General features: G+C 42.1%; 2 protein-coding genes across 3 annotated transcripts; both read right to left on the bottom strand.

Annotated features, from left to right (window-relative positions):
* Positions 1-6,502: 6,502 nt before the first annotated feature.
* On the bottom strand, positions 6,503-11,903 carry gpr37l1a (G protein-coupled receptor 37 like 1a). The gene is made up of 2 exons (XM_041960683.1): positions 11,244-11,903; positions 6,503-7,525 (listed from the first exon to the last, which is right to left on the bottom strand). Exons 1-2 carry the CDS (start codon positions 11,901-11,903, stop codon positions 6,503-6,505), a joined length of 1,683 nt encoding a protein of 560 aa, XP_041816617.1.
* Positions 11,904-12,856: 953 nt separating this feature from the next.
* On the bottom strand, positions 12,857-24,753 carry nol8 (nucleolar protein 8). 2 transcript variants are annotated; one of them, XM_041954308.1, is made up of 18 exons: positions 24,718-24,753; positions 23,797-23,938; positions 22,831-22,893; positions 22,368-22,446; positions 21,849-22,005; positions 20,782-21,080; positions 20,390-20,655; positions 18,437-19,872; positions 17,743-17,919; positions 17,496-17,621; positions 17,259-17,352; positions 16,414-16,552; positions 16,215-16,295; positions 15,421-15,716; positions 15,194-15,335; positions 14,216-14,277; positions 13,887-13,969; positions 12,857-13,287 (listed from the first exon to the last, which is right to left on the bottom strand). In XM_041954308.1, the coding sequence occupies exons 2-18, from the start codon at positions 23,915-23,917 to the stop codon at positions 13,228-13,230; spliced, it is 3,681 nt and encodes a 1,226-aa protein (XP_041810242.1). In that variant the 5' UTR covers positions 23,918-23,938; positions 24,718-24,753; the 3' UTR covers positions 12,857-13,227. The 2 variants fall into 2 exon arrangements, with proteins under 2 accessions (XP_041810242.1, XP_041810251.1); XM_041954317.1 differs by having other exon boundaries at positions 15,194-15,332.
* Positions 24,754-24,948: the final 195 nt, after the last annotated feature.

Below are 24,948 nucleotides of genomic sequence, written 5' to 3'. Positions count from 1 at the left end.
ATTTTGTTAACCCGATGTTTAGAGAACAGCGCCTGTATTTTGCATCTTTTAGCACATTTACTGCACATCATGTGTTTTGCATAGAAGAGGTAGATTAGTAATATGGTTACAAAAGTCTTCTGCTTAAGTAATGCTCACTGATAACAAATGATCAAGTTTATTTTATTATTATTATTATTTATTATTTAGGGTTTAATGGATCATCAGTTAATCATCATTACTATAATTCAGTCATTTGTTACATTAATTTATATGCCTCAAAGATGCATTAATTATGTATTTTTACTTCATTATGAAGTGTTTCCAAAAAGTCTGTGCAAGTTGTTTTTCAAACATAAAAGATTAAATGAAAACCAAATGTTTCACAAAATGTGAACACTTTCAAATGTACAATATTATAAGGCCTATCTTCAGTGTCCATAGAAAACCATGTATCTCCAGAGTTAGTGATTTAAATTTGATTTAAGGATTAAGAGTTCAGAAAATCAGAAGATCAGAAAATTCTTGTACAACTTTAGACAAACAAACCTTTTGAAATTTTGAAAAAGGCGTCGCAGCTAAAAACAATTCTGTTTTTTAAAGCTCATAAAAAGTCAACATGCAGTAGATGGAGGGTTTATGCAGGAAGCAGGTTAAAACATTAAAAAATTTTGGTATGGTCCTTTGAAATTGCTGCTGTCATTTTAAAGCATTTGGGTTAAATGGGTCTTTCTTAGCTGTAAGGATCAACAACAATCAGTCTGACTGGTGGAGAAACACGAGCAGTCAGGTGATTAGACAGGTTAATTATCTAAGAAGCTGAAGGTGTGTGTGACGAGTATGTCATACTTCTCTGTACAGCACTATGTTATAAGTAGTAATCGGTTACTGTGTGATGGACCCATCAGAGATGAAGCTTAGAGATCTAGAACCATCATGAATAGAGACACATAACTCTTATTTAAAGTTTGCTGGTATTTATTGAACTCAATTTCAAGTTTTTGACAATTTCACACAGACTTTGGTTCAGATAAGACACAGATGTAACAGAGACTCAGCAGCGAGCAGCACTGATGAAGTACACTTCATCATCATTTAGCCTCATCGCTGACAGGTGCAACATCACATGACTGTAGTTTATGCATCTATACAATGAGATGCATTGAGGGATTATTAGCAGAAAGGAGTGTAAATGCTATGGGTCATTTGATTTGATGGGATTTTTTTTAGGTCAGTATTGAGGTTTTAAGTGAAACTAGATCTTCCAGGTTCCAGGTGACAGAAGTTGAGCGCTGTGGTGGATCATGTAGGGATGCACGGTATCAGATTTTTGCTGATATCTGATACGGCAACATTTTCACGGGAGCTGCACTGCATCACAGAAGCTGGAACACGAATGATATCAGAGGATTTCAGGACTTTGGCTCTCAGTTTAGAGCATTAATTTCACACATTTTTTTCACACATAATTTCACATTTTAAACAGGGAGTCATTCCCGTCTCTGTCTTTTGTGTTGGTTTTATGGTGTGTTTCTGTTAACCTTTGCATCATTGCTTATAAACTGATAAAAGTAATCACATTACCAGACTGAAACGTGTCTGTTGTTGTGGTGGAAGGAAACTGGTGGAGCACCTGTGGGAGTCCACACAGGCCCCAGTCAGGCTCAAACCCAGGACCTTGTTGGTTTTAGGCCATATTGCTTACTTGAGGCCACCATGCTGCTGCGCCTCAGCTGGTTGTCAAGGCAACCAAGACGAGAGGAGTTTGGGTTTTGGCTTATCTGGGTGGAGCGCAGCAGCTTTTATTCCCCTGCATCTCTGCCCTCTTTCTTCTCTCTCTCTTCAGTGACTGGGGCAGCTGGTGGGAGGTGGTGGGTGTTGTGTAGCTTAGCAACTCCCTTGGTGGATGGCGATTGATATGCAGCTTTGTTCGAGTGTCTCTCTCTGAGCCAGAGAGGGGGACGCCTGAACAAAGCAGGCCTTATTGAAGCTTCCCCTCCTCCTTCTCTTTGCCCAGGCACAACGACGTGGGAGGACAAATATTTCAGCTCAAAGGAACCGGGACTCAAACTAACTAACAACAGAAAGTTTAACCCAGGGCCTGCTACATCTGTGGGGGCCCTCGAGGTGCTCCCAGGAAGATGAACGCATTAGGCCTGTACACCATCCAAACAGATGTGTGTATGTGCAGTGAACTTCGTCTTAATTCACTCGAAATAATTAACCCACTGAAATCAACATGTGTTTCTGAGTTTGTGATATTGACTTCCACCCCCCCATCCATATATCTGGTGCTTCTGGCTTGACTTACTCAGAGTTACCTGCTTACTTACTTTAGTTGTGGAAACCAGAAACCGAGACTTAACTTCAACAGTTTATTAAGTTAAAAGCATAACATTCAATGTACAGTCACAATCAAGCTCAAATCTCCACACAAGAGAAACTCTCGTTCTTTGAAGTCTTTTAAAGGAACATTTTGTACTGAAATACTGTTTTTCTTTGTTGTCCCTCTTTCCAGGTGACATGACGGGTATCAGTTTCATCTCTGTGCATCGAGTACAGCGATATGAGTTGCTTTTATAAAGATATGTTGGACTGATGTGTTAAGTTAGGTCACTTTTGGATTAATCTAAGAACAAAAAATGCTCATAAAACTGCACAAAAAACTAAAAATGAACCACCCTGCTCCTAGACTAATTAAGAACGAATACCTGTGCCAGATTTCCTGCCAACTCAGACACTTGACCGCTTTCTGGTCCCAGAGGGCCGAACATGAGCCGGCTCTGGTCCAACCGCAGCTGCCGGCTTTGGCTCAGGTTGAGGGGAGTTGACTCGGGCAGATTTGGGCTGAGAATCGGCTCCTGTCAGCAGTGCTCAGGCCAACTGTGGGCCTGCAACTGGAACCAGACCATGTGATCTTAATTGGACTGATTACAGCAGCCAGCCGTGCCAAGGTGCCTCCTGATGGTGATGTCTTTATTGTGCTCATGAAAAGGGTCCATCTAAATGATGAATCTGTGCCCAGGATGAAGTTGTGATGTAGATGTCGGTTAATGTTTTGTTAAATCCTTTTATTCCCACTTCATATTCAGTTCTTGTTCCTAACTCACAATTTTTAAAATGGGAACAAAGTAAAATCTATTTTTGTTGTCTGTCTGAAAACGTCACCTGTTGGCAGCTGACAAAAAGGTTAAAAGTTTGTGGTTGTTGTGGAACTGACTCACTGAATCCCTCATTTATTTCTACTGGTTCATTCATTGCTGAATTTTCTCAAATGCTAAAATTCCTCCACAAAGCACAGGTGTTCTGCTGGAGCACGCAGCCGCTTCCTTTGTTCTGAGTTTTCTTAATTTACAATTATTTGTAGCCTGAAAGCATGGAGAAACTGCTGGCCAAGCGCTATCAGAATAGCAAACAGTCACGATACAGCAGGATTTACATGTAGAAGATGTGAAAAGGAGACTTTTAGCAGCAGTTAAAACGATAATTTCTACTTCCTTTTGTATCTTAAACACACAAACTATTATTATCCTGTGTGTTATCTGTGTATCTCTGTGTTCTAGGCTTTTAATTTCTAAATGAACAAGACAAATTTCAGGCTACATACGTCAATGTATTCACAAAAACGTTTTTTACTAGAAGAAATGAAAGACAATTAATAATAAAAAAATGAACAAAAAAAAAGCTGAGAAACGGCTGAAAATACTTGGATAAGCGAGGAATTCTTGTCTGCTCTCCCAGCAACCGGCCACAGAGCGACTGTTTATTATGTCTGCAGAAACTCAAAGGCCGACTGTTATTGTGAAGCTGTGACCTTCAATAATTGAATAATGACAAAAAGGAGCGTCACAGTCAGGCATGAGGAGCTTTCTCCTTCAGTGGGAGGTGGGAGCGCTGCTGCGTAGCATTCCTTCCACCGGAGATCAGATTATAACATGAGCCGTCACTCTGCTCCCAAATAAGATGAATCCACGTGAGGATTCTCCAGAGTCCAGATGGTTTAGGAACAAACTCACTATCAGAAAGCTCCTCTGTCTCCATCTCTTGGTCTGTTTCTCCTTCCTCGTTTGATCTCTCCTTCCCTCCTTTTGTTGTTTCTCTATTATTTTTCCTCATCTTCCTGCTTTCCTTCTGCTTTTTCTCTTTCTGCCTTCTTCTGTGACTTTTCTCTTTGACTTTCTTTACACTCATTGCAGCTTAATATTTGTTTAACTGGACCTGGATGTCTGCAGATTTAAATAGTGACACGCTTTCTTCTTGTTTTTTATGGGAGCCCTACAGACACTGCAATTTGCTAAGTGGAGCAAACTCACAGGATACGACTAAAGTTATTTAATATTTTTCTCACTGCCGACAAATCCCATGTGCAGACCAAAACCAACAGTGTTACTGCATATCTCAATACTTTCGGGGTCACTGCTCCATCTGCGGGGCCTCAAGCCCCTGGATTTCCACATAAACCACTAAGAATGTCGCACAAATGTAGTTTCATTGTTAAATGTATGTAGTTTGTGTAGTTTTTTGCAACTGTTGCTCTAACAGAAAGAAATGGTGAATAGTGCATTTGTTGGGGACTATTTTCAGCGGCGGATTAATCCACATTTGATTGATTTCCAGCAGCAGGACGGTGTGTGTGTGAGATTGAGCCAAAATGAACTACAATGAGTGTGCGTGTGTGAATGACGGAACATGTCAGTGCGACACTGTGGCTCATTGATATGTTTTTAACAGTTTTGGGACAACAGTGGAGCTCATTGTTGGTTTGGGCTGCACATGGGAATTACTGTCAAGAGGAAAAATGATTCTGCTGCTCAAAAAAATCCACTAGCTTTTATAATAAAAACATCAAAGCCATCTCATAAAAACATGTAAATTCATATTTAAAATGAGCAAAAAGAGCACTTTGAGTGTGAGTGTTCTATTCCAATAAAAGCTTCAGATAAAATGTCCTGTAAACACAGAGAGCATTCATGAACAGCTCTACTGTTTCTATCAGTTAATAAAGTGTATAACAGACATTAAAAAACACGAGGGAGTTACTCACAGGTGATGCAAAACAGTTTTTCTTGAAGAAAATCTAAACTTTACTAAACAAAAAGTAACTAAACAAGAAAAAAAAAAGTTCACACACTTCACACTGAATTGTTCAAAATTTGATTGATCTCTAATATCTCATCCTGTTTTGAACCTGCTGTCTACACAGGATGTGTTTCAGCTGTGTGACAGTGTGTCTACATACAACTTATACAACACACGCTGTGTAGACACAGTGTCAGTGAGGCGAATGAGCAGCAACAGCAAAATCATTAAAGAAAAAACAGCTCACAAAGTTCACAGCAGTTTGTCAGTCTGCTGACAGCAGTCTCAGGATGTCTGCAGTTCCAGTTCAACCATCTTCAGTCGATCCAGTGTTTCTCTCTAATACAGTACTTAGAGCAGATTGTGCTAATGTCCTGATGAGCATTAGAAACTTATTAATAACTATAAAATGTCAAATGTATCTAAAAAATGTAAAATGATGCGTCCTACAACAATTGGATTAAATCCATCTCAGGTAGACAACACTAAACCTCCTTTTTCAAAATAAAACATATTCTATGTTGTTTATAATCATCTAACTCTAGTCAGACAGAGTTCCGCTCCTACAGTGGCTCCACAACATCAGTTCATACAGACTGAGATTAAAGGATTATTCCAATTTATTACAAGTTGGGCTTCATTTTGGTAGTTTTGTATATCATCTCTATCTGTAATACTAACAGTGATTTTCTGTTTGACAGGTGAAGAAACATGAAAGTCAGATGACTAAACAGGTTGGAAACAAACCTGTAGGTTGGATAAAGATCTGAAAAAGCTAATAGTATGTGGACATCTGTACACCCCCATGTACTGTATGTGATAGTTGAACATGTGATACCAAAAGCATGAGCATTAATCTGCTTCTAGAACAATCTCCACTCCTCTGGTTTCAGTCTTTCCACCACATTTTGGGGCCTGGCTGCAGGGATGCGCCGCCAGGAGCATCAGTGAGGTCCAACACTGGCGCTGGGCAATCAAGTCCGGCTCACAGTCAGTGTTCCAGTTCATCCCAAAGGTCTTGGACGGAGTTGAGGTCAGGACACGTTGTGGACCTGACTTTGTGCACAGGGGCATCGTCGTGTTGATACAGGAAATGGTCAAACACAACCTGTTGCGACACATTCGGAAGCACACCGTTGTCTAAAATGTAGCATAAAGATTTCCCTTTATAGGAACTAAGAGACCAAGACCAAACCAGGAAACGGGGGGGTCCACATACTTTTGGCCAAAATCTGGCTAAACTGCTGTTTGTTTCCAACATGTCTGATCATCTGACTGCTCTCAGTGAAATCACTGTGCCTCCGGAGCTCCACTATGAATATGGTGAGTTCAATATTATGGTAACCGATAGAAATGATTAACAAAACTATGAAAATAAGACCCAAGTTGTGATAAACCTAAATGGTCCTTTAAAGGTACACGTGGTTAAATGCAGTTCTGGACCTCAGCAGGGCGTCCCGAGAGCTGGTGAGGAGTCCTTTGCTCTGTCGTAGCAGACTGCTGGTTCTGTCACCAACATGCTCTTCATCTCCTCTTTGCTGGAAGGAGACAGGGACGAGGGAGAGGGCGATGTGGGAGAGGAGAGGTTGGAGGTGGCGGTGGTCGAAGCAGATGAGGATGAAGAGGAGTTGCCGTCGGGGAGGCACTCTTCACAGCAGCAGCAGCAGCAGTCCATGAAGGCCTGACCCAGCGAGTGGCAAAGGAACAGCAGCAACACCGGCGTCGCCGAGCAACGCATGAACAGCAAAAACTGTCCAATCAGACCCAGAGCTGGCAGAGCCAGAGCTGGGAGCGCGGCGGACACGTGCTCGGAGACGTACGCCAGCGTGATGTTACAAATGCTCTCAGGCAGGTTGCACGCGATGTACAAGATGGTGAGCGCCATCACGGTGGAGCGCAGCCTCTGCTCTCTAACATGCTGCTTTTTCTTTGTCGGGGAGGAAGACGAAGAGGAGGAGGAGCATCTGCTGGTCACCTTTTCACCGGCGGGTTTCTGCGGCAGGCGCTGGGCTAACACTTGCCTCGTCACCAAGTCGCAGGCCAGAGTGAAGAGCAGAGGCAAACAGATGTAGCACCCAAAGAACCACCACATGCGGGCCTCGTGGTAGGTCAGCACCAGAGAGTAGATGCTGTCAGGGAGCTCCGCAGACGGCTCACGGACACAGATATCCACCTTAAATTTGTCTGTCCGGGCCCTGAAGGCAGCCATCAGTGAGCCTCCCGGCTGGCTCTGCTGCAGGTCGGTGGGGAGCGTCGGCAGGCTGACGGTTTCCTGGAGGAGCTGCCACAGCAGCAGCTCCGGGGCGGCCAGCACCATGGAGCCCACCCAGATGACGGACAGCTTGGACAAGATGGACTGGCAGGGCTCCACCTTCGGCGTCTGAAGGGACCCAGGGCCGGTGGCTGCATGGAAACGATCAATACTCAGAGCACAGAGGCTGAATGTGGCCACTCCCAGAGAGGTCACCTGACAGAGAGGCATGAAATGAATGTTAATCACACAACTTTCAAGAAAATTAACTAATTAACTAGAACAACTTTAAGGTTTAGCCGGCGGTGATCCCCCTCCAGCATAGCACTCAAATGTGCTTTTTATCTAATTCTTTAAATGTCTGCCAGCAACAAAAGACAGTTCGGTAATGTCACCAAGCAGCATGGGATCATGGGATTTGTTAAACGACCACCCTTGCTGAAAATAAACAAGAATAACAAAAATAAGAACGCTAGTACACAATAGTGGCTAGTTAGCCCGCTCATCCACTTCCTTCCTCATTCTCTGACTGTATCATCTGGTGCTGAAGAAAGAGGGAATAACTGTATTCCCTACTGTTCTTTAAGTATTGCTTTAATAGCAATTTCAAAGTTTCTTTTAATTATCTCCTCATTGTTCTTCAGCATATAAACGTAGGACTCAACAAACAATGATGCTTTTCCATCAGTTTGATGTGGTGGACGACTCTAAATACTGCAATACCCATGAGCCTCAGTTAACATTAACTAACACAATGGAGAAGAAGCCAATCAGAGGAGCAAGTCAAAGCTGTATTGAATTCATAATGTGTCTTTGTTGCAGTTGTGGACAAATCATGGCGCCATGTTTACTGAATTAATCCAAAACTGTCCCAGAATCCAAGAGTGAATTCATTCATTCAACTTCTAGCTTCAGCTCAGCATTAGTGTTAGTGGGCACACATGACAGAATTTAAAGCTCTTTGGATGAATGTTTCTTACTAAAAAACATCTTGGAACTTCTCTTCTTACATTTTTACATCTGAGGACTTGTGCCTTTGAGTTTTTTTCTGTTTTACTGATCACTGAACCTGGAGAGTTTCATGACCATCCAAGTCGTGAATGACTGTGAATCACCGAACATCATCTAAAGCCATTAGCTAAAACTGAAAAAACTTTTATAAAGGCTGCATTTGCATGAATGATACCCAGAGTAGACTACTAGACTATGACTGTTTGTAGCATTGCAGAGCTACTTCCAGGTTTAACATGCAGGTTGTTCTTCGCACTGGATTCATTCATGCTGCTGATTCCAGTCAGACGTGACCTGTTAGCACAACGGAGGGGACAAAACAAGACTTCATGCAGAAGGTCTAAAATGAGCAGAGGTTGTGTTGCTTAAAGAACAGATTTAAAGCCTTTCCTCTGCCTTGTTATGCCAACAAGCTGTAGGTGAATTAATCAAAACTATAGTATCACTGCAGTTCTTACTGAGTAAAAAGCCTTGGATGTAAAAACAGCTTTGGAATACACAAACAGGGAAATAAACGGAGCCACAGAGGAAATAGAGAGCCATTATGTTACAGCAGCTCTTAGCCTACAGACTGAGGACAGTTATTGGTGCCTCGTGCACATTTAAATCTGCTGTTTGGGCCAAAAACACAGATTATCATTACTGAGACTTGTCCTCCCTCTGTGGGTGCTTAATGACCTCAAACGGTTAAGACACAACTGAAGATAATTAACACAGAGCTCTAATTAGCATGAAAATAGTTTAACTAACAGAGCACAGGGGCAGCTGGCAGCCTGACCTGCTTTCAGTGCTGCTCAAAGCAACGTTCAGAGAACAAACTGCTAAAGAGCACTTTAAAAAAACATTAATTAATTAGCAAGAAATGCAGGCATTGATTAGCATAAAAATAGGTGAAGCAACAAAGAATAGAGGAGGCCAGCAGCTTGCCCTTGTTAAAGACTGCTTCGCACAAGCGGTTATTACAAATTAGTAAAACTCCACTCCAGTGATTTAAAGCTCTGCAGGCGCACGGAGCTGGTTTAGAGACAAAAGCCAGGACTCCACAGTCCGGCAGAGTCTGTGTGGAAACAGGAGACCGATGAAGCCAATGAAAATCCAACAGTGAGTAACCAGAAAGACTAGAGAGCTCCACATTATTACTCTGTGAGAGTCACTCGCCCTCTAAATGATGCTCCTGACTGGCTGAACTTTGACGATTAGACGTTAATTAATTACTTGATTGACAGAAAAATAACTGGTGAGTATTTTGGTGATAGATTAAATGCAAATGTAAAAAAAAAATCTCTTCAGAACTCAAATATGAGGATTAATTAATAATCAATTAATCTGGAAAAAAAAAACAGGTGCTTATAAATTTCATTAAGCTAACTAACCTCAGACTCAGACAATGTCTCTATTTTCCTATAAATGCAAGGAAATTATTTAAAAGTATATGAACCCATTTTATTGGCAACATTAAGGTCTCAAAACAAATGATTACTTAATTGATTAGTCTGTAATTAAGAAAAAATTATGACATTTTAAAACATCAACTTGGACACTGGGAAGTCGAGATGGTCATTTGTTAAACCACTCTTTGGACATTTTATGGACGAAATAATTAACTAGAAAAATAACTGACTAATTGATAAAAAAAAAAAGAAAAAGAAAATAATCATCACTCTCAACCCTTGTCCCCATGTTGTTTCCAAGCCTGCTGCTGCTTCCTGTCCTGACATTTTACATGAATAATGTGTTAATCGGCGGCTCTGGCATTGCTGTTTTACCATGATTTCCTCCTGTTTTCTCTAGAGGCAGCAATAACGTTGTTTCCTGTTTCATTACTGAGACTTAGTTTTGGATCGCTACACTCTGAACCTGCACATAAACAAGCCGGTTCCTGATAACCTCGTCTCTGGCTGGAGAAGAAGAGTCCCTTCATGTGGGGCCCCGTCGGCCTCCCCTGATGGTTCATTACAGACAACTGAAGAAGCCAAACAGACCATAACAGCCCGTTTGTTGAAAGCAAAGACTGCTGAGTCTGAAACTGAGACGCAACAAGACACAAACAGGCCATTCATCTCAAGCCTGGACGCCTCTCTATGAAACTGTAAAACATCTACAATGAGTCTAACATCAGCGTGTAAAAACAGCACTGACAGTGTGAAGGCAGTACAGGGGGGCTAATTAATTATCATCACATTAAGTTGTTTGTTTAAGTGTTTGACTTGGTTGACATCTCTTTCCCTCACTGAGTTTTGATACAGATATAAAACATTTAAAGTAGTTGTAGAAGTAGTGATTAGTTTAACTCGTTGTTTGGTTCCTTTTACATAGTAAGTAAACCTAAAAACGAAGAAATAGCCGATCGAACAATTACAGTAAGTGATTTTTGTCTTGAATTGATTAATCAATTAAGACTCATCAATCGCAAACACCAAGCATTCTCTGGTTGCAGCTTCTCCAATGTGATGATTTGATGCTTTTCTCTCTTTAATAAAATTGAAAACTAAATATATTTGGGTATTTGATGGTTGGTCTGACGAATCAAGACATTTAGGACATCAGCTTGGATTTCAGCAAACTGTGATGGATATTTTGAATGACTTTTTTCACATTTTAGCCTTTTTTTTTTTAAACAAAATAACTTTTGTTTTTCATTATCATTTTCCATTATTCATGATTTGTGTTATTTTTCTTTATTTTATATGGATTTCTTCCATTTTATTTTTATTCATTCATATAATTTCATTGGATTTTAACGTACAGTGAGGGTCAGTAACATCCCAATTTCTGTGATATTTTCATAGTATAAACGATATTAAATTTTATAAAAACTTTTTCGTTTTAGTAGAATATTAGAAAATGAACTTTAATTGAGTAAAATGTTACATCTTCTAGCGCTCCATCACCTGCGGAGCTACACTCAAGTTCCCCTCCTCACCTCCAGATAGGGCACGAGCCGACAGGACAGGTCTCCTAGCAACCTCTTCAAGGTGAGCTCGTGGAAGACGACCACAGGAAGGCAGAAGAACAGCACGAGGAAATCCCAGAACGCGAGCCCCGCCAGGATGCAGTTCCACGCGCTCTTAAGGTAGAAGTTATGCCACACGATGCACATGAGCGCGAGGTTCCCCACGATGCCCGCCGCGAACAGCACGAGCGCGAGCAGCATGACTGCGTAGGCCCAGTAGGAGCCGTCGGTGACCGGGAACAGCGGGTTGAGGAGCCCGGACCCGTGGCCTGACGAGGAGTTACCCGGCGGGGCGGAGGCGTCCCGACCGGTCCGCGGTGTGGTGAAGTAACCGCTCGGGTCGTCGTACCGCCGAGGATGTCCGAAACTGCTCGGGGAGTGCGGGTCTCTTTTACCCGCATTCCTATCTTTGGCTCCTCGGGCGACTCGATTCGGGTCGGAAACTTTTGCGCTTTCAACCCGGTCCAGAGAAGTCCTTTCCGGGGAGAGAAACTCTTTTGTATCCGCAGCAGCATCCTCCGCCCGCTGCACCGCCAGCGCGGACCCGGGGTGAAACTCACGGTCTGTGTGGACGTGACGGAGCTCCGCGGTCCGCAGAAACAGAAGCAAAAGGAACAGAATCGGGCTCATTTTTACCGTTTCACCAACTGCTCTGTGTTATCTGTCTCTTTCACAGACATGTGCTGGAACAAGCACTTGACTCCTGAAAAAAGTACGTCCATAAAACAGTCTGTCTCAGTCCAGCCCGCCTCTGGTCCTGATGGAGAAGTTTTGTCTCTGCTGCGCACTTCAGCACTTGTTATTCACCACGATCATGACAGATTTAATGCAACAGGGACTTTCTTCCGGTTCTAAATTTCAAAATAAGAAAAAAAAAAATTAGCAAGAGATAAAGTGAATTTTTAAACTACTCTGACAACGCTGCTTTGCATCAACACTTCATTGTATAAAACTTTACACATATATTACACTGTCATTGTGTTCAGTTTGTAAACGGAAGTAGATCATGTGTCCTACTGTGTCAGTCAAATAACTGGGATCCTTGGGATTGGATGCCTGACAGGAAACAGTAAAACAATCTGTTTATAATGTTGAGCATCAATTCAACCAAAGCTGGATAATCTGATGGACAAACCAGGCAACTGCCCCAGACCCCCCAAAGACCCTAGGTTCACTGCATGAGGTAGTGTGAGTGTGTTAATGCTTGTAATGAACAGGTTGCTTTGCATGAATGTGTGTGTGAATGGGTGAATGCAGGCTTGTGACGTAAACAGCAATCTGAGTGGTCGTCAGACTAGAAAAGCGCTACATAAATACAGTTAATTTACCATTCTAAAACCATACAACAGTCACACAAACTACAGTGGAGACAGCAGATCACGCCAGTCTGAAGACTCCTGCACCGTCTCCAGCCCTGTCAAACAAATCCTAACTGTTTCTCATTAGTCAGACTCCAGAAGCTGATCTCAGCCTGCTGTCAGCCGTAGAACCAAAAGTGATACAGAAGTAGGTGATGTGAAGTATGGAAGACCAAAACTGACTGATATGAACAAAAAGAATAAAAAAGAATGAATAGACTTGCCAAGTGTGTTTATTTATTGTTTTTTTTTCATAACAGGTCTGGTCCCCTGATGCTGTGATTGGCTGCTGCTCATTGTCCAGAAGTTCATTTGCAGCATTGTTTCCATGGCAGCTAACGACGAAAACCAAACCAGATGTTTCAACAGGAAGCTGTTACCACAAAATATATATCAGTATTTACTAAAATAAAAAATAAATTTGATCCTCTGATGATCTTTCCCCTCCATGTCTGTACCTCCCACCTGCTGACTGTTAAAATCAGTCTGAGGCACAAAATGGCACCAAGAGGGAGAAATAATCCATCAGATCCTGATTCTGAAGTCCAGACCAGAGAGTGCAAACGGACCCACAGAGACTTCACTTCCCACGATCCTCAGCTCTTCTGGGAGGACTTCAGCTGCCTTCGGGCATCCTTGTGTTTCTTGCGGTACTCCTGTGGAAACAGACAGGAAAGTAGAAATATATTTATCTAATCTTCCCCATTTCAGTTCATGTCTGGTCGTCAATAATGTAGGTTTCTGTTAACACGTATGAGCCAAAATGAAAAAACTCAATGGGATTAAAACTGTAGTGACAGGTTACATCATGATGATATGTTCAAGTGCACTGTAAGATGTGTAAAAGAACAACACAAACACACCTCAGTCATATTAATGTCTAGGAAATACACCTGACAGTCATCCAGACTTCATCGGAATGTATCTACACACAGGGACCCGGCATGCAAAGCACGAGCCCCCCTGAGTCTCCACCTTCACTGACTGTCCAGACGGTGGTTCAGAGAGGGCTGAAATGCTAACGTAGCATAGCAAGACTTCAGCAGATGCAGCAGAGGACGGTGACAGAATAGGGGAGGGTGTAAATCTGCCACGAACACTGTAAGCTACTAGCCTATGAATGGATGTGGCACTGGCGTATACTTGAAAGTCATGGAGTACAATAGCATAACATAATGTGTTGTTCACAAACTCAACAACAGGTATAGTGTAAAGCTACTGAAATGTTTTAAAACAAAAAAATCATGATGTGTACCTGTCTGAGCGCGCTCCTCCTCTCCTCCCAGTGCTCCCTCTGCTCCTCCAGGTGAGAAGGCCGACAGAACAACCTGGGACCCTCTGATGGAGTAGAGAGAGGGGTTCAGATCACACAGACAACCAGCACAGCATTTCAACTAATCTCCAGAAAGCTGATTTGACCCCAAGCAAACATTTTGACATGAAATGGGATCATGAAATTACATTTGAAGAGTTGACCTGCTGCTTGATAACAGGTAAAACAAAACAAAAACATTTAGACTCTTTCCTTAATGCCTACACTATGTCGATTTTTCATTTTTCTATCTTCTTTTATCTGCGTCCCACCTGTCAACCTGCTGTCTTCAGGGTAGAAGAAGAATCGATGTGTCTTTGAAGGAGCTTCCTCTCTGTGAACAGCAACACAAACACAGTTTAGAATAACTGTCCAGCTCTGTAAGTATGAAATAACAGAGTTGAGACCTCAGCAGACTTCAAACATACTGTGTCCGACAAGTTTTGTAACTTCTGATTGAGAGAAACTTTTTCTTGAGAGAAAAATCCAAACTTTCACTGGTTCTAGTTTCTAAAGTGTCAGGACTGCCTGCTTTTCTCTGACTAATGATAACAACTAACCCTGATTCTGAAAAGGTTGGGACGCTGTGTAAAACATGAATTAAACAGAACGTCTTCATTTGCTAATCACTTTTGACATATACTCATTTGAAAACAGTACAAAGTACAAAAATATATTTAATGTTTGCAGCACTGATTTGGCACAAACCCTAACCCTTCTGAATTTGAAGCAGCAACATGTTTCAAACAAGTCGGGACAGGAGCAACTAAAGACTGGGAAAGATGTGGTACGCTCCAAAAACACCTGTTTGGATCATTCCACAGGTAAACAGGTTGATTGGTAACAGGTGATAGTGTCATGATTGGGTATGAAAGGAGCATCCTGGAAAGGCTCAGTCGCTCACAAGCGAGGATGGAAACACATGATTGGATAAAGGATGTTACTACATGGGCTCAGGAACACTTCAGAAAACTGTTCTGATTTTCTTTAGTTTCACGCAGCGTCGTGAGTTTTTTGGACTCATGGTTGTATTTCTGTTATTCATTCACAGAATGTGAAGACCAGACTTTAGGTTTTGAGAAATTCTAGAAGACAATGAATCAATCAAGTAAGAAAATATTCAGCAAACTAATCAATAATGAAAACAGTCGTTAGTTGTGTTACTTTTTTTTTGTAGACTTCAGAGACGGTCGGACAAAATGTCTGACAAACTGAAGCAGTTCACAGGATTTCATCCTCATTTTTCTCACTCTGTGGTTTTAGTGATGACTCTGCTTTGTTCCTCAGCTTCCTCCTGTTCTTCCTCATCCTCCTCTGAGCTGCTGTCATGGAAACGTGGGTCTTGTTGCCACGACACCTTTGGCACCTGGATCGTCTCCATCTTGTACTCTGCTGGCAGAGAGAGAAACAGAAAGATTTAAAAGCTGCGAGAACAAACCTCTGACAGCCTGAGATAAATACCTGCGATATGACCCACCCGTCTCTGCACTTCCTGCGTCTGCGTCGTCTCCAAAGAAGGAGAATTTAAACGTCTCTTTCTCTGCGCTGGCAGCAGCTGAGAGAAGAGATGACAGAGGGGTCGGCTGTTCTTCCTTCCCTCCTCCCTCCTCTTCCTCCTCTTGGTCCCAGCTCGTCTTCTCTTCTCCTCCAGCGTCGTCATCCTTCGTCGGACCAAACACGGCCTTCAGGTCGCCGGACACGTCGTAGTAAATCTCCTTAGAAACCTCCGGAAGCTTCTGAGCCTCTTCCCTCTTCTTCCTCCTGGCCGACTTGCTGTGAAGATCACATGACAGGTACAGGTGATCATGTGGACATGATGCAGTCCGGTACATTTTGACTGGATGAGAACTTTAGTGGATTTTCAGTAACAGAAACAGATTTTTAAAATTCTCTACCAACAAAAAAAACACAAACTGATCTGAAAACATTGAATAAAAAGGTGAAACAAAACCAAATCTGTGATCATTTGCATCACATACACATATTTAATACATGTGATGCCAATATTGTCATTTTTATACGATCGTGTCACATGTGTGAGGACGTCACTTTTTATTGCGTACTCATTTTAACTAATGTTCTCTTAGTGATGATGATATGACCTTTTTAAGGTGAAAACCTCACCTGGGACAGGGTTTACAAATTAGCCTCAACCTTTAATGTGGATCAGTCAAGCCTGGCTGATATTTTATCTGGTTAATACAGTCATTATCAGCGCTGATACTGATTCAACCGATGGGATTGGTGCATTCATAGTTCCCATGTTTGTACCTCTCCTTGGTTTCAGTGGTTTTGGTCTCAAACGCAGCATGTTCCTCTCTGCTGGGGTCGTAGTGCAGCGCTGAGACGTCTCTGCAAACAGGCGTTTTATTTTTTCATTAATTTTCTGTTGAACATCAAATATTCCAGGTCAGAAGTGGTTGTGGTCCAGACTCTGAGCAGACCCTGAGTGTGTGCGTGCATGGCAGACCTGAAGGTCTTGGCCTTGGCGGCCGTCTTGCTGCTGCAGGTTTGTTGGCTGCTGCCGAGGACGCTCTGCAGGATGGACAGGTTCTTCTTCCTCTCCTCCTCCAGAGCCTCCTCTTCCTCCGTCACACTCCTCTTTCTCTCTGAATAACAAACAGTCACTTTACACACCAGGAAGAGATGTTCACAGGTTTCACTTCAGTGCACTAACAACTTACAAACATCCAGATAACACCTTAATTAATATAATAAATAAAACCTCTCTGTACCTTCATCCATGATAAATGTGTATTTTCAGAACTGCTGAAACCTGCACATCTATAAGAGAAGTTCTCATTCATCTCCATTTAGATTTGAAGAACCCCATTATTTTATTTCCTCATCAATATTTTTCGTTCGTTCCACTACTAGTAAAGCTCTGTAATTAATTTCCTACACAAAAACTATGATGAAAAATATTCTCAGAGGACCTTTTTGTGGCGAAAACGAAAATAAAATCAACATAACATTTGAAAACTAAAACCTATAAAAACTAATTGACGTGAAAGGTTGACAAATAAGATGATTACTATTTTAATGCAATCGGCCAACATGTATGATATCATAAGTAGTATCCTGAAAAAACCTCAAAATTATCTCTGATGCAGCTGTTGCACTTATCCGCATCATCTCAACTTGTCAGTAACATTATGTCTCTGTGAGTTAAGTTAGCTAATGTTTTCTATACGATGGATGAAAGCAACCAGACCTCTGCGTCATCGTCATGGAAACATCATCCTTTCCTCATCACTGTCTTGACCTGCTTCTCTACACACTGTGACCGGACAGCACCCCCACCCACAGCCTCACCTGACTCCCCTTCCTGGGCCTCGTCCTCCTCCAGGAAGCGAGAGTCCATCCGGAATCGCTCGTCTGTCCCGAAGCGAGACTGCAACTCCATCAGCTGGACAACAAACAAACGAACAACATCAGAAGCAGGCGTCCAATCACAGCACTCAGCTCCTCCATCAAGAGCTTAACCCAGTGGTCGGATTGACTTGAAAAGAATACGAGGAAAGCAGCAAGGTGTGAAATGCCTTTTCTCACCTTCTGTCCTGCTGGACCTTCAAACTGAGGCCTGATGTCAAACCTGCTGCCGTCCTCCTCTTCATCACCATCCTCCTCATCCTCACTGCTGCTAAACAGCTGAGGAACTGATGGCTTCAGATGCACCTGACCACAAACAAACATTTTCATCTATTAATGAACGAATACAGGTGTTTACATAAATTCACAGGCAGATTTCAAAGTAACTAAATACCATCTGACCTCAGATCAGTAACTCTTCACTCACCGTTCCTTTTCTTGTGTTGTTCTCATCACCCGTGGCCTCATCCTCTGATTGGCTGTTCTGGAACAGTGTCTTCTTTGACGTTGTGACGTCTGAGCTTGTCTGCTGCTTATCTTCATCATCATCCTCATCCTCAGAGCCAAAGACGATGTGTTTCCCGGCTCCTGCTGTCGGAGCATCCTGGTGAAGATTAACAATGTGTGTTAAACATGACGACAAACGAACGCCAGTGTTGTTCTGCACGTCCTGGATGTTAAAAACTGATAAAACGGATAAAGGTGAAAATATGTCAATGTTTGTTCAAGCGAAAAATCAGGTATTACAGGTTTAAGATGTAGCAGCATACCAGTGCAGAGCTAAAAGAGGTATAACTCAGAGAGATCTCTGATTGGCCGGAACCCTGTTGACACATAACAGCTGGCCAATCAGAAGGTTATGATGCAAATTTGATAAATCTGTTTTTTTTCCACTAAACTTTCATAATTTTCTTCCAATACTTACCTCAGTTTAATTAATCAGTTTATAATGTCTTTTTATTATCATGCATGCATCATTTGTTTTATATCTTAACATTGTGAAAGTCTGAAAATTGTTCCTCTCATTCCAAAAATGTTGAAAAATAACTTTACAAACACTCATCTCATCTAATCTGATCTGAAGTGATCTGGTCTAATCTCATCAAACACTCTGCACCCACCAGTTTAGCTAGAGCCCCCTGGATGAGCTTCTTGTGTTCTTCGGCCTCTTTCTGTCGCTGCTGGATGGCAGCCAGCCTCCTCATATTGGCCTTCCTCTGCCGCTCCTCTTCCTCCTCAGCTCCTAACGGCACCCGGGGAGGAGCCTGCTTTTCTTTCTCCTCCTCGTCCTCGCTGGAGGAGGACTCTTGTGTGTCCTCTTCTTCCTCAGTGGAGGAGCTGGAGGATGAAGGTGAAGCCTTTGCTGCAACTTTCGCTGTAAGAACAGTGTTAGTGGCCTCTACCCTCTCCTCCTCTATCTCCTCCTCCTCCTCCTCCTCATCACTGCTAGAGGAGGAACTCCCAGCTTTCTCACTGTTAACTGCAGCTTTAGTTGGAACCACTTTCAAAACTTGTGGAGAAGCCATGTCCTCCTCTTCTTCTTCCTCCTCCTCTTCTTCTACTTCTTCTTCCTCTTCCTCCTCCTCCTCCTCCTCCTCTTCTTCTTCTTCCTCTTCCTCCTCTTCTTCTTCCTCCTCCTCCTCACTGCTCTCTGAAGTCTTCTCCTCTGTTTCTGTGTGCTTCTGTATGCTCAGAGTCCTGCTGGTTTTGCTGTCTGTTGCTCTGTGATTCATCTGAGGAGCTTCAGAGTCCAGCTTCTGTTTTTTAACCTCACTTACTCTTCCCTCCTCCTCCTCCTCTTTCTGTCTCCTCTGACACTCCTCTGTTTCTGATCCTTCGTTCAGCGCTCTCGTCCCCTGGAAGGCAGGCAGCGGCGTTGACATGACGGCTTTTCTTTTCTTCTTTTTCTTTTTCTGCTCGTCTTCACTGCTGTCCTCCTCCATGAGAGCGGCGAGGATCTCTTCTGGTGAGGTGCCTTTCTTTGGAGCGGGCCGTTCAGCAGGACCAGGCGTGAGTTTAGCTTCTTGTTCAGAGGAGGCGCTGGGCATGCTGGGAGCTGTAGTCCCAGAAGTCTGCTCGGATTCCTCAGCTAGCCTCTGTAGATCACCCAGGGAGATCTCCAGATGGGTGACGTTAGAAAACATGGCTTCATAATCAGAATCTGAACTGTAATCTGCTGATTCTAACTCCTCCTCATCTTCATCATCTTGATCCTCATCGTCACTGTCTGATTCTGAACAAGGGGGGTTTACAACAGGGAGGACTGCCATCTTCTTACTTTTACTCTGTTCACCAGAATCCCTTCTCTGCTGTGAAGAGGAGGGTTTCCTGGAGGTGAGATGATCTTCTTGATCTTCATCTGCTGAACTGTCCTCTTCCTCTGCAGCTTTGCTTTTCTTCTTTGTCTTTCTCTTCCTGTCTGTGTCGTTTCCTGAGAGCTGCTGTGCAGCAGGCGGACTCAGTCTCTCCTCTGGTGGAGGAGGAGGTTTCCTGGAGGCGAGGAGTTCATCCGTATCTGCGGAGTCATAGTCAATCTCTTCTTCATCATCAGGACCACCTGAAATCCCAAAGAGAAACTGTTTGCACTGTTTATCACATTTTTACAGCATATCTAAAAGAGTGTTTGTCTGGTTATTAGAAACATCCTGTGACATTTCTTTTAAATCTTTCTAAAAACATTGTTTTCTTATTCTCTTATTTTAATTCTTTAACACATGACTCCTATTGGTTATTGCTACAGCTAGACCAATAAATCAACCTCAGTGTCTGCAGCAGAACTTAAACAAACTACAAAGACTTGAAAAAATCACCTGGAAATAAAGACATGAAATCCTGGAATGTGAGACAGTAACTGACCGGCCTGCTTCTCTGACTGTATATGTAAAGTGGGGATTACTCTGGATAATCCTCAAACACACTCAGCAGTTTTCACTGAAATTATTTTTGCACTGAGGAAATACTTGCAATAAAACCAGTAAGCACCACTGACGCAGTGTAAAATTGCATTTTATAATTTGTGAGAACTGACCCTCAGTGCTACAAAGCCTTCAGCCTTTCAGTAAAACACCTGTTACCTTTCTGCTGCCGATGGGAACGTTCAGACTTCACCAAGTAGTCGAGTCCAACCACTTCCAGGTTATCCTCGTCCACTTCCTGCTGCATTGCAGCATGGGAGGTGTTCTGAGCTGCCACCAGTCTACGGATTTCCTCGTCTGAATCGAAATCACTGTCAGTCACGGCCCTGCTCCTCTGAGCCAGTCGGTGGCTGGTCGGTTGTTCATACCCGTTGGTGAACTGAAGATGCTCAGTCTGATCAATGGAGTTAACTGTCTGTTTAAATCTAAGAGGAGAAGAAGAAGAATTAACCTTTTAGAATCACAGAAACAAGCTGGATCTTGCAGGAATCTTAGAAACAAGTGGAACTTTTGGGTCAGACTGTTTGCAGCAGAAAACATCACATGGTTACCTGGTTGTGCCCACTGGATTATGACTGTTAACCATGTCTGTCCGACTCTTCTTGGGTCTCGATGGCTCATATGGAGGGAACTCTCCCCGCCTCTTCTTGCTGATGTCATCATCCCCTCCCTGTACCTCCCAGGTGAGCTGGGTGACAGGTGTGTGCTGGTCTGTGGTGGACCGGTCCAGCCTGCGGATATTGTGGCTGTATTTCGAGGGGTCGTACTTCAGGACTCGAGCTTTGCTGCCTTTCTGACACCGGAGCTGCAGGATGGGGAGGACTCGTCCAAATTTACTGACCACCCAGTCCTGAAACCAGAGCACCCAGAGGACAGTCAACCTCCTCACATATGATGCTGTGTGTCACATACATATGATTACTGTAAGGCCTTAATTCACCTCAATGACAGAAAGAACAAGGCCTTTATTTTAGAGACAGGCTTTTATTTAACCTTATTTCTAATTATTGTAACTCAACACTTCTCCGTGTTCATCAGTTGTCTTGATAAATTCTATGTAATGTACATTTCCACAGCATTAATTCCATCAGTATGCCATGTCATGTCATACTCACCACTCTGCTGTTCTCTCCATCTCTTAAGTCCAGTCCTTTTACTTTTCCATTTTCCCCACATGATGTTAAGATATCATCTCAACTCAACAATTCCAGCAGATTTTTCACACTGTAAGTATTGAAGCCTCCCTGTTGTTTGTAAAGTTTTAATGTGAAAAATCTACAAGAAGCGTGTTATTGACAGCATTTTACCATCAATCTGGAAAAATGGAAATGTGGGAAAACTGGAGGTAAACAGCAGAGTGGTGAGTACAACCACTACATTAAGTGGTTGTACTGATGGAATTAGTGCCATTGTTGTTGGCTCCAGGTATTATTACAATACTGTTGTATTTTTATCAGTTTTTTTAACTTTCAAATACTGAATTTTAGTGTCAGCATAAAATAATCAATTACTTGGGCTCTACTGGATCTGATATTCACACTAAACCTGCCCATAACTCACATCCACAGACACACATTCTGACTGAAACAGGAACCAGGAGATGACGAGTTCACTAGACCTTGTGTCCTGGTATTTCGGTCCCTGGCACGGCAGCCTTCATGATGAAGTTGTCCACTCCGGCTTTGCTCAGGGAATCCAGCATCTTCTGCCTCTTGTCTTCAGCTGCAGGCTTCTGGTGGCGCTCCTCTGTTGCCGCCTGCCGCTCCTCAGCCAGTCTAAGATACAAATACCATAAACTTGCTGGGATCAGGAAGAACCTATCATCATAGATTATCAGCGTGTTGTTCAGGCAGGTGGAATATTTTCTTGTTGCTGTAAAGAGCCACTTTCATTGGAATCTGTTTGAATGTGAACAGTCTGGGACCACCTGAACACCTTCATCCCACAGAACTACGGATCCAATTTTGAAACAAAAGTCTTTTTGTTTTGTAAATTAAGAGACAGGTTTTAGATTTGCCAATAGTTGCAAACGGACAGAACATTAGGCATTAATGAAAATAATTGTTAGCTGCAGCCCTTTTTAAAATTAAACTGATTGACTGTTAAATTTTTCATGGTGTGGTGAACAAGACTGTACCTGTGTAGGAAACTCTCCTTGGCTGTTTCAATCTGCAGAGTTCCTCCTTTCCATTTAGACTTGTTCAGCACTGTCAAACCTGCAGAGAAACACACAGATCTCATACTGATGATACAACACAAGCTCTGACGTCAGTTATGGTAAACACAAGGTAAGAGACACTAACACAAGACAAGTCACAACGTTTGAAGAATTTTCCAGAGCCAGAATTGTGCAGTGATGTTCCTGATTCTGTTTAGCTTCAAGATGAAGACACACAACAAGAGAAACTGATCTGTGAAGTGTGTTACATCCCCACACTGACAGTATTTTCTTCTGTTTAAAGTAAAATAAGACTGAATGACACATTCAGATTGAGGGTTTTTGTCATATGGCAGCTGAGGTGACCCACTCACAGTCTGAATAAACATCTAAACAGAACAAATGAAGCTGTTGAACTCATACAGCAGCGCGGGTCTCTTACATTTCTTCAGGTCGGCGTCTGAAATATTGATGTTAATGTAGCCGAAGGTTTTGTAAGGAACACCTGCAGGAGAAAAGCAAGAGTCAGAACACATACAGGTCAGTGTGGAGGACCTCTGAACTAAAAAGATACAAACAACAAAATATGACTCTACTAGATTGATTAAAATAAATATTAATTTTAGATAGATATTTACCTTACCTTACTACAAAATGCATTCAATCTAATTCACAATGAACACCGTCCAAATCATCAGTTTTTAAAATTTGCTACAGAGAGAAAATCCATCACAGTCAACATGTAGTCCAAATTATTTTGGTCAAAGTTGCAAAATTGTCATTTGGTGACATTGTTATGAGCAACATTGTTGTGAAGCTCTGATATCTGAATTTAGAGTATCCACTGTTTGAAAACACTGCAACATCCTGGAGTGTGCTACTGGAACAATTACAGACTTTTCCAATGTTTATTTAAAATTAATCACTAAAGTGATAAACAGTTTATACACATTCATTACATTTGCATTTAAATCAGCCTACAGAGATCCTGCCTTCTGCCAATATTTTCTTATTTTGCTGTGTTTGGGAAGCAGTGAGTGTGTAGCTCCCAGCTGATAACAGCGTGCAGGATGTGAGGGAGGCACTCTATAAAAAAGTAGGGACTAGGTGCCAGATCGGAAGCACACAACAAGAGGAGGCTTGAGTCACTGAGGAGGGACCAATCCTGAATGTTGTGTTTACAAACCAGAATGACGGATATAACTTTTTGCCTTAAAGCATCACAAAGTTGAAACAAATTCATTCTTGTAGTCGTAAGCAGAATCAATCACAGCTGATGTGACTGATTTATTGAAACAAACAATAAATAAAATAATAATCATAATAATGATAGAATAGATTTTTTATTTAAGAATTAAACACTTATTGTTATCAACAATAATGTCAGAGTGTGTATTGGATTCCTCACCCTCCTCATCCCTCCTGGTCCGGAGCTCTACATCCTCCACATCTCCAAACTTTCCGAATCGATCCTTCAGATCCTTCTGGGTGACCGTGTGGCTCAACCCACCGATGTACAGCCGCCGCATTGCTCCACGATGGCACTGTCACTGTACAGACAATTAACATCAGGGTCAGCCATCTAACTGCCTGTCCACTTAGCATTAGATGATAGGTATGTTCTGACTTTAATAAACCATAAGGTTTCAGTGTGAGTACTTGTATTTGAGCAGTGCCAAAAAGGTTTGAGGAATCAATGAGTAGTTGATCTACCTGAAATTTACTCAGTGGCTACTAGCTAATTGCCATATCTAATTTTCATTTCCTTTACTTCAGGTCTCCACTCTGAGGAAACAGTGAATACTGAATATTTTGCACATTCCATCTTCTTTGGTTCAAACACTGTACAGCTCTTTACATTTTAAAACAAAGATATTTTACATGTTTTTATTGTTAATTTGATTCTTGTCTTTTGCAGTACTTTAAACTTACTTGGCAATAAACCTGTATCTGTTATTTCTAACGTTATCTGTAGCTAGGTGGACCGGATAAACGTGTGAGAAAAAATAAATGATAAAAGGCATTATGATAAGATTCACATGATAACAACTATGCTAACCAGATGGACAGACTACACTAAGAGGGAATAATAATAAATATGTCAATTATAAATTAAATTAAAACCGACCGATTAGTGGACTTTAAAGTCTCCATTCACCTTAGCCTGAATATCTTCACTGAATCTTAAAAGGTACTACAACAACTGCATGCAGAGTGAAAATAAACTACTACCTCCAAAATAAATGAATTTATAACCGAGCTGAAATAGCTCTCACGATGAAACTACATTATTAACTTATATCGACAGGAAAACCAAATAAATGTTTACCTCACATGTATCCAACCAGTGTCCCCGTCAATTCTGTCCGGGGCTACACTCCCGCTGCCTTTCCCTTCCGCAGTTGTTTCCGCAGAATTGAAACGTTCCGCTGTGGTTTATTTACAATGCGATTCAACAGCAGCTTTATAAAATCACAAATAAAAACAGAAAGGGATGTTAGTACAATTACCTATGAAAATGTTTAGTTATGGCCGTTAATCAAAGATGAAATAATCATTT

Source organism: Chelmon rostratus, chromosome 2 (assembly GCF_017976325.1).
Source record: "Chelmon rostratus isolate fCheRos1 chromosome 2, fCheRos1.pri, whole genome shotgun sequence".
NCBI lineage: Eukaryota > Metazoa > Chordata > Actinopteri > Chaetodontiformes > Chaetodontidae > Chelmon > Chelmon rostratus.
This window is presented reverse-complemented; position numbering and strand designations above follow the sequence as displayed.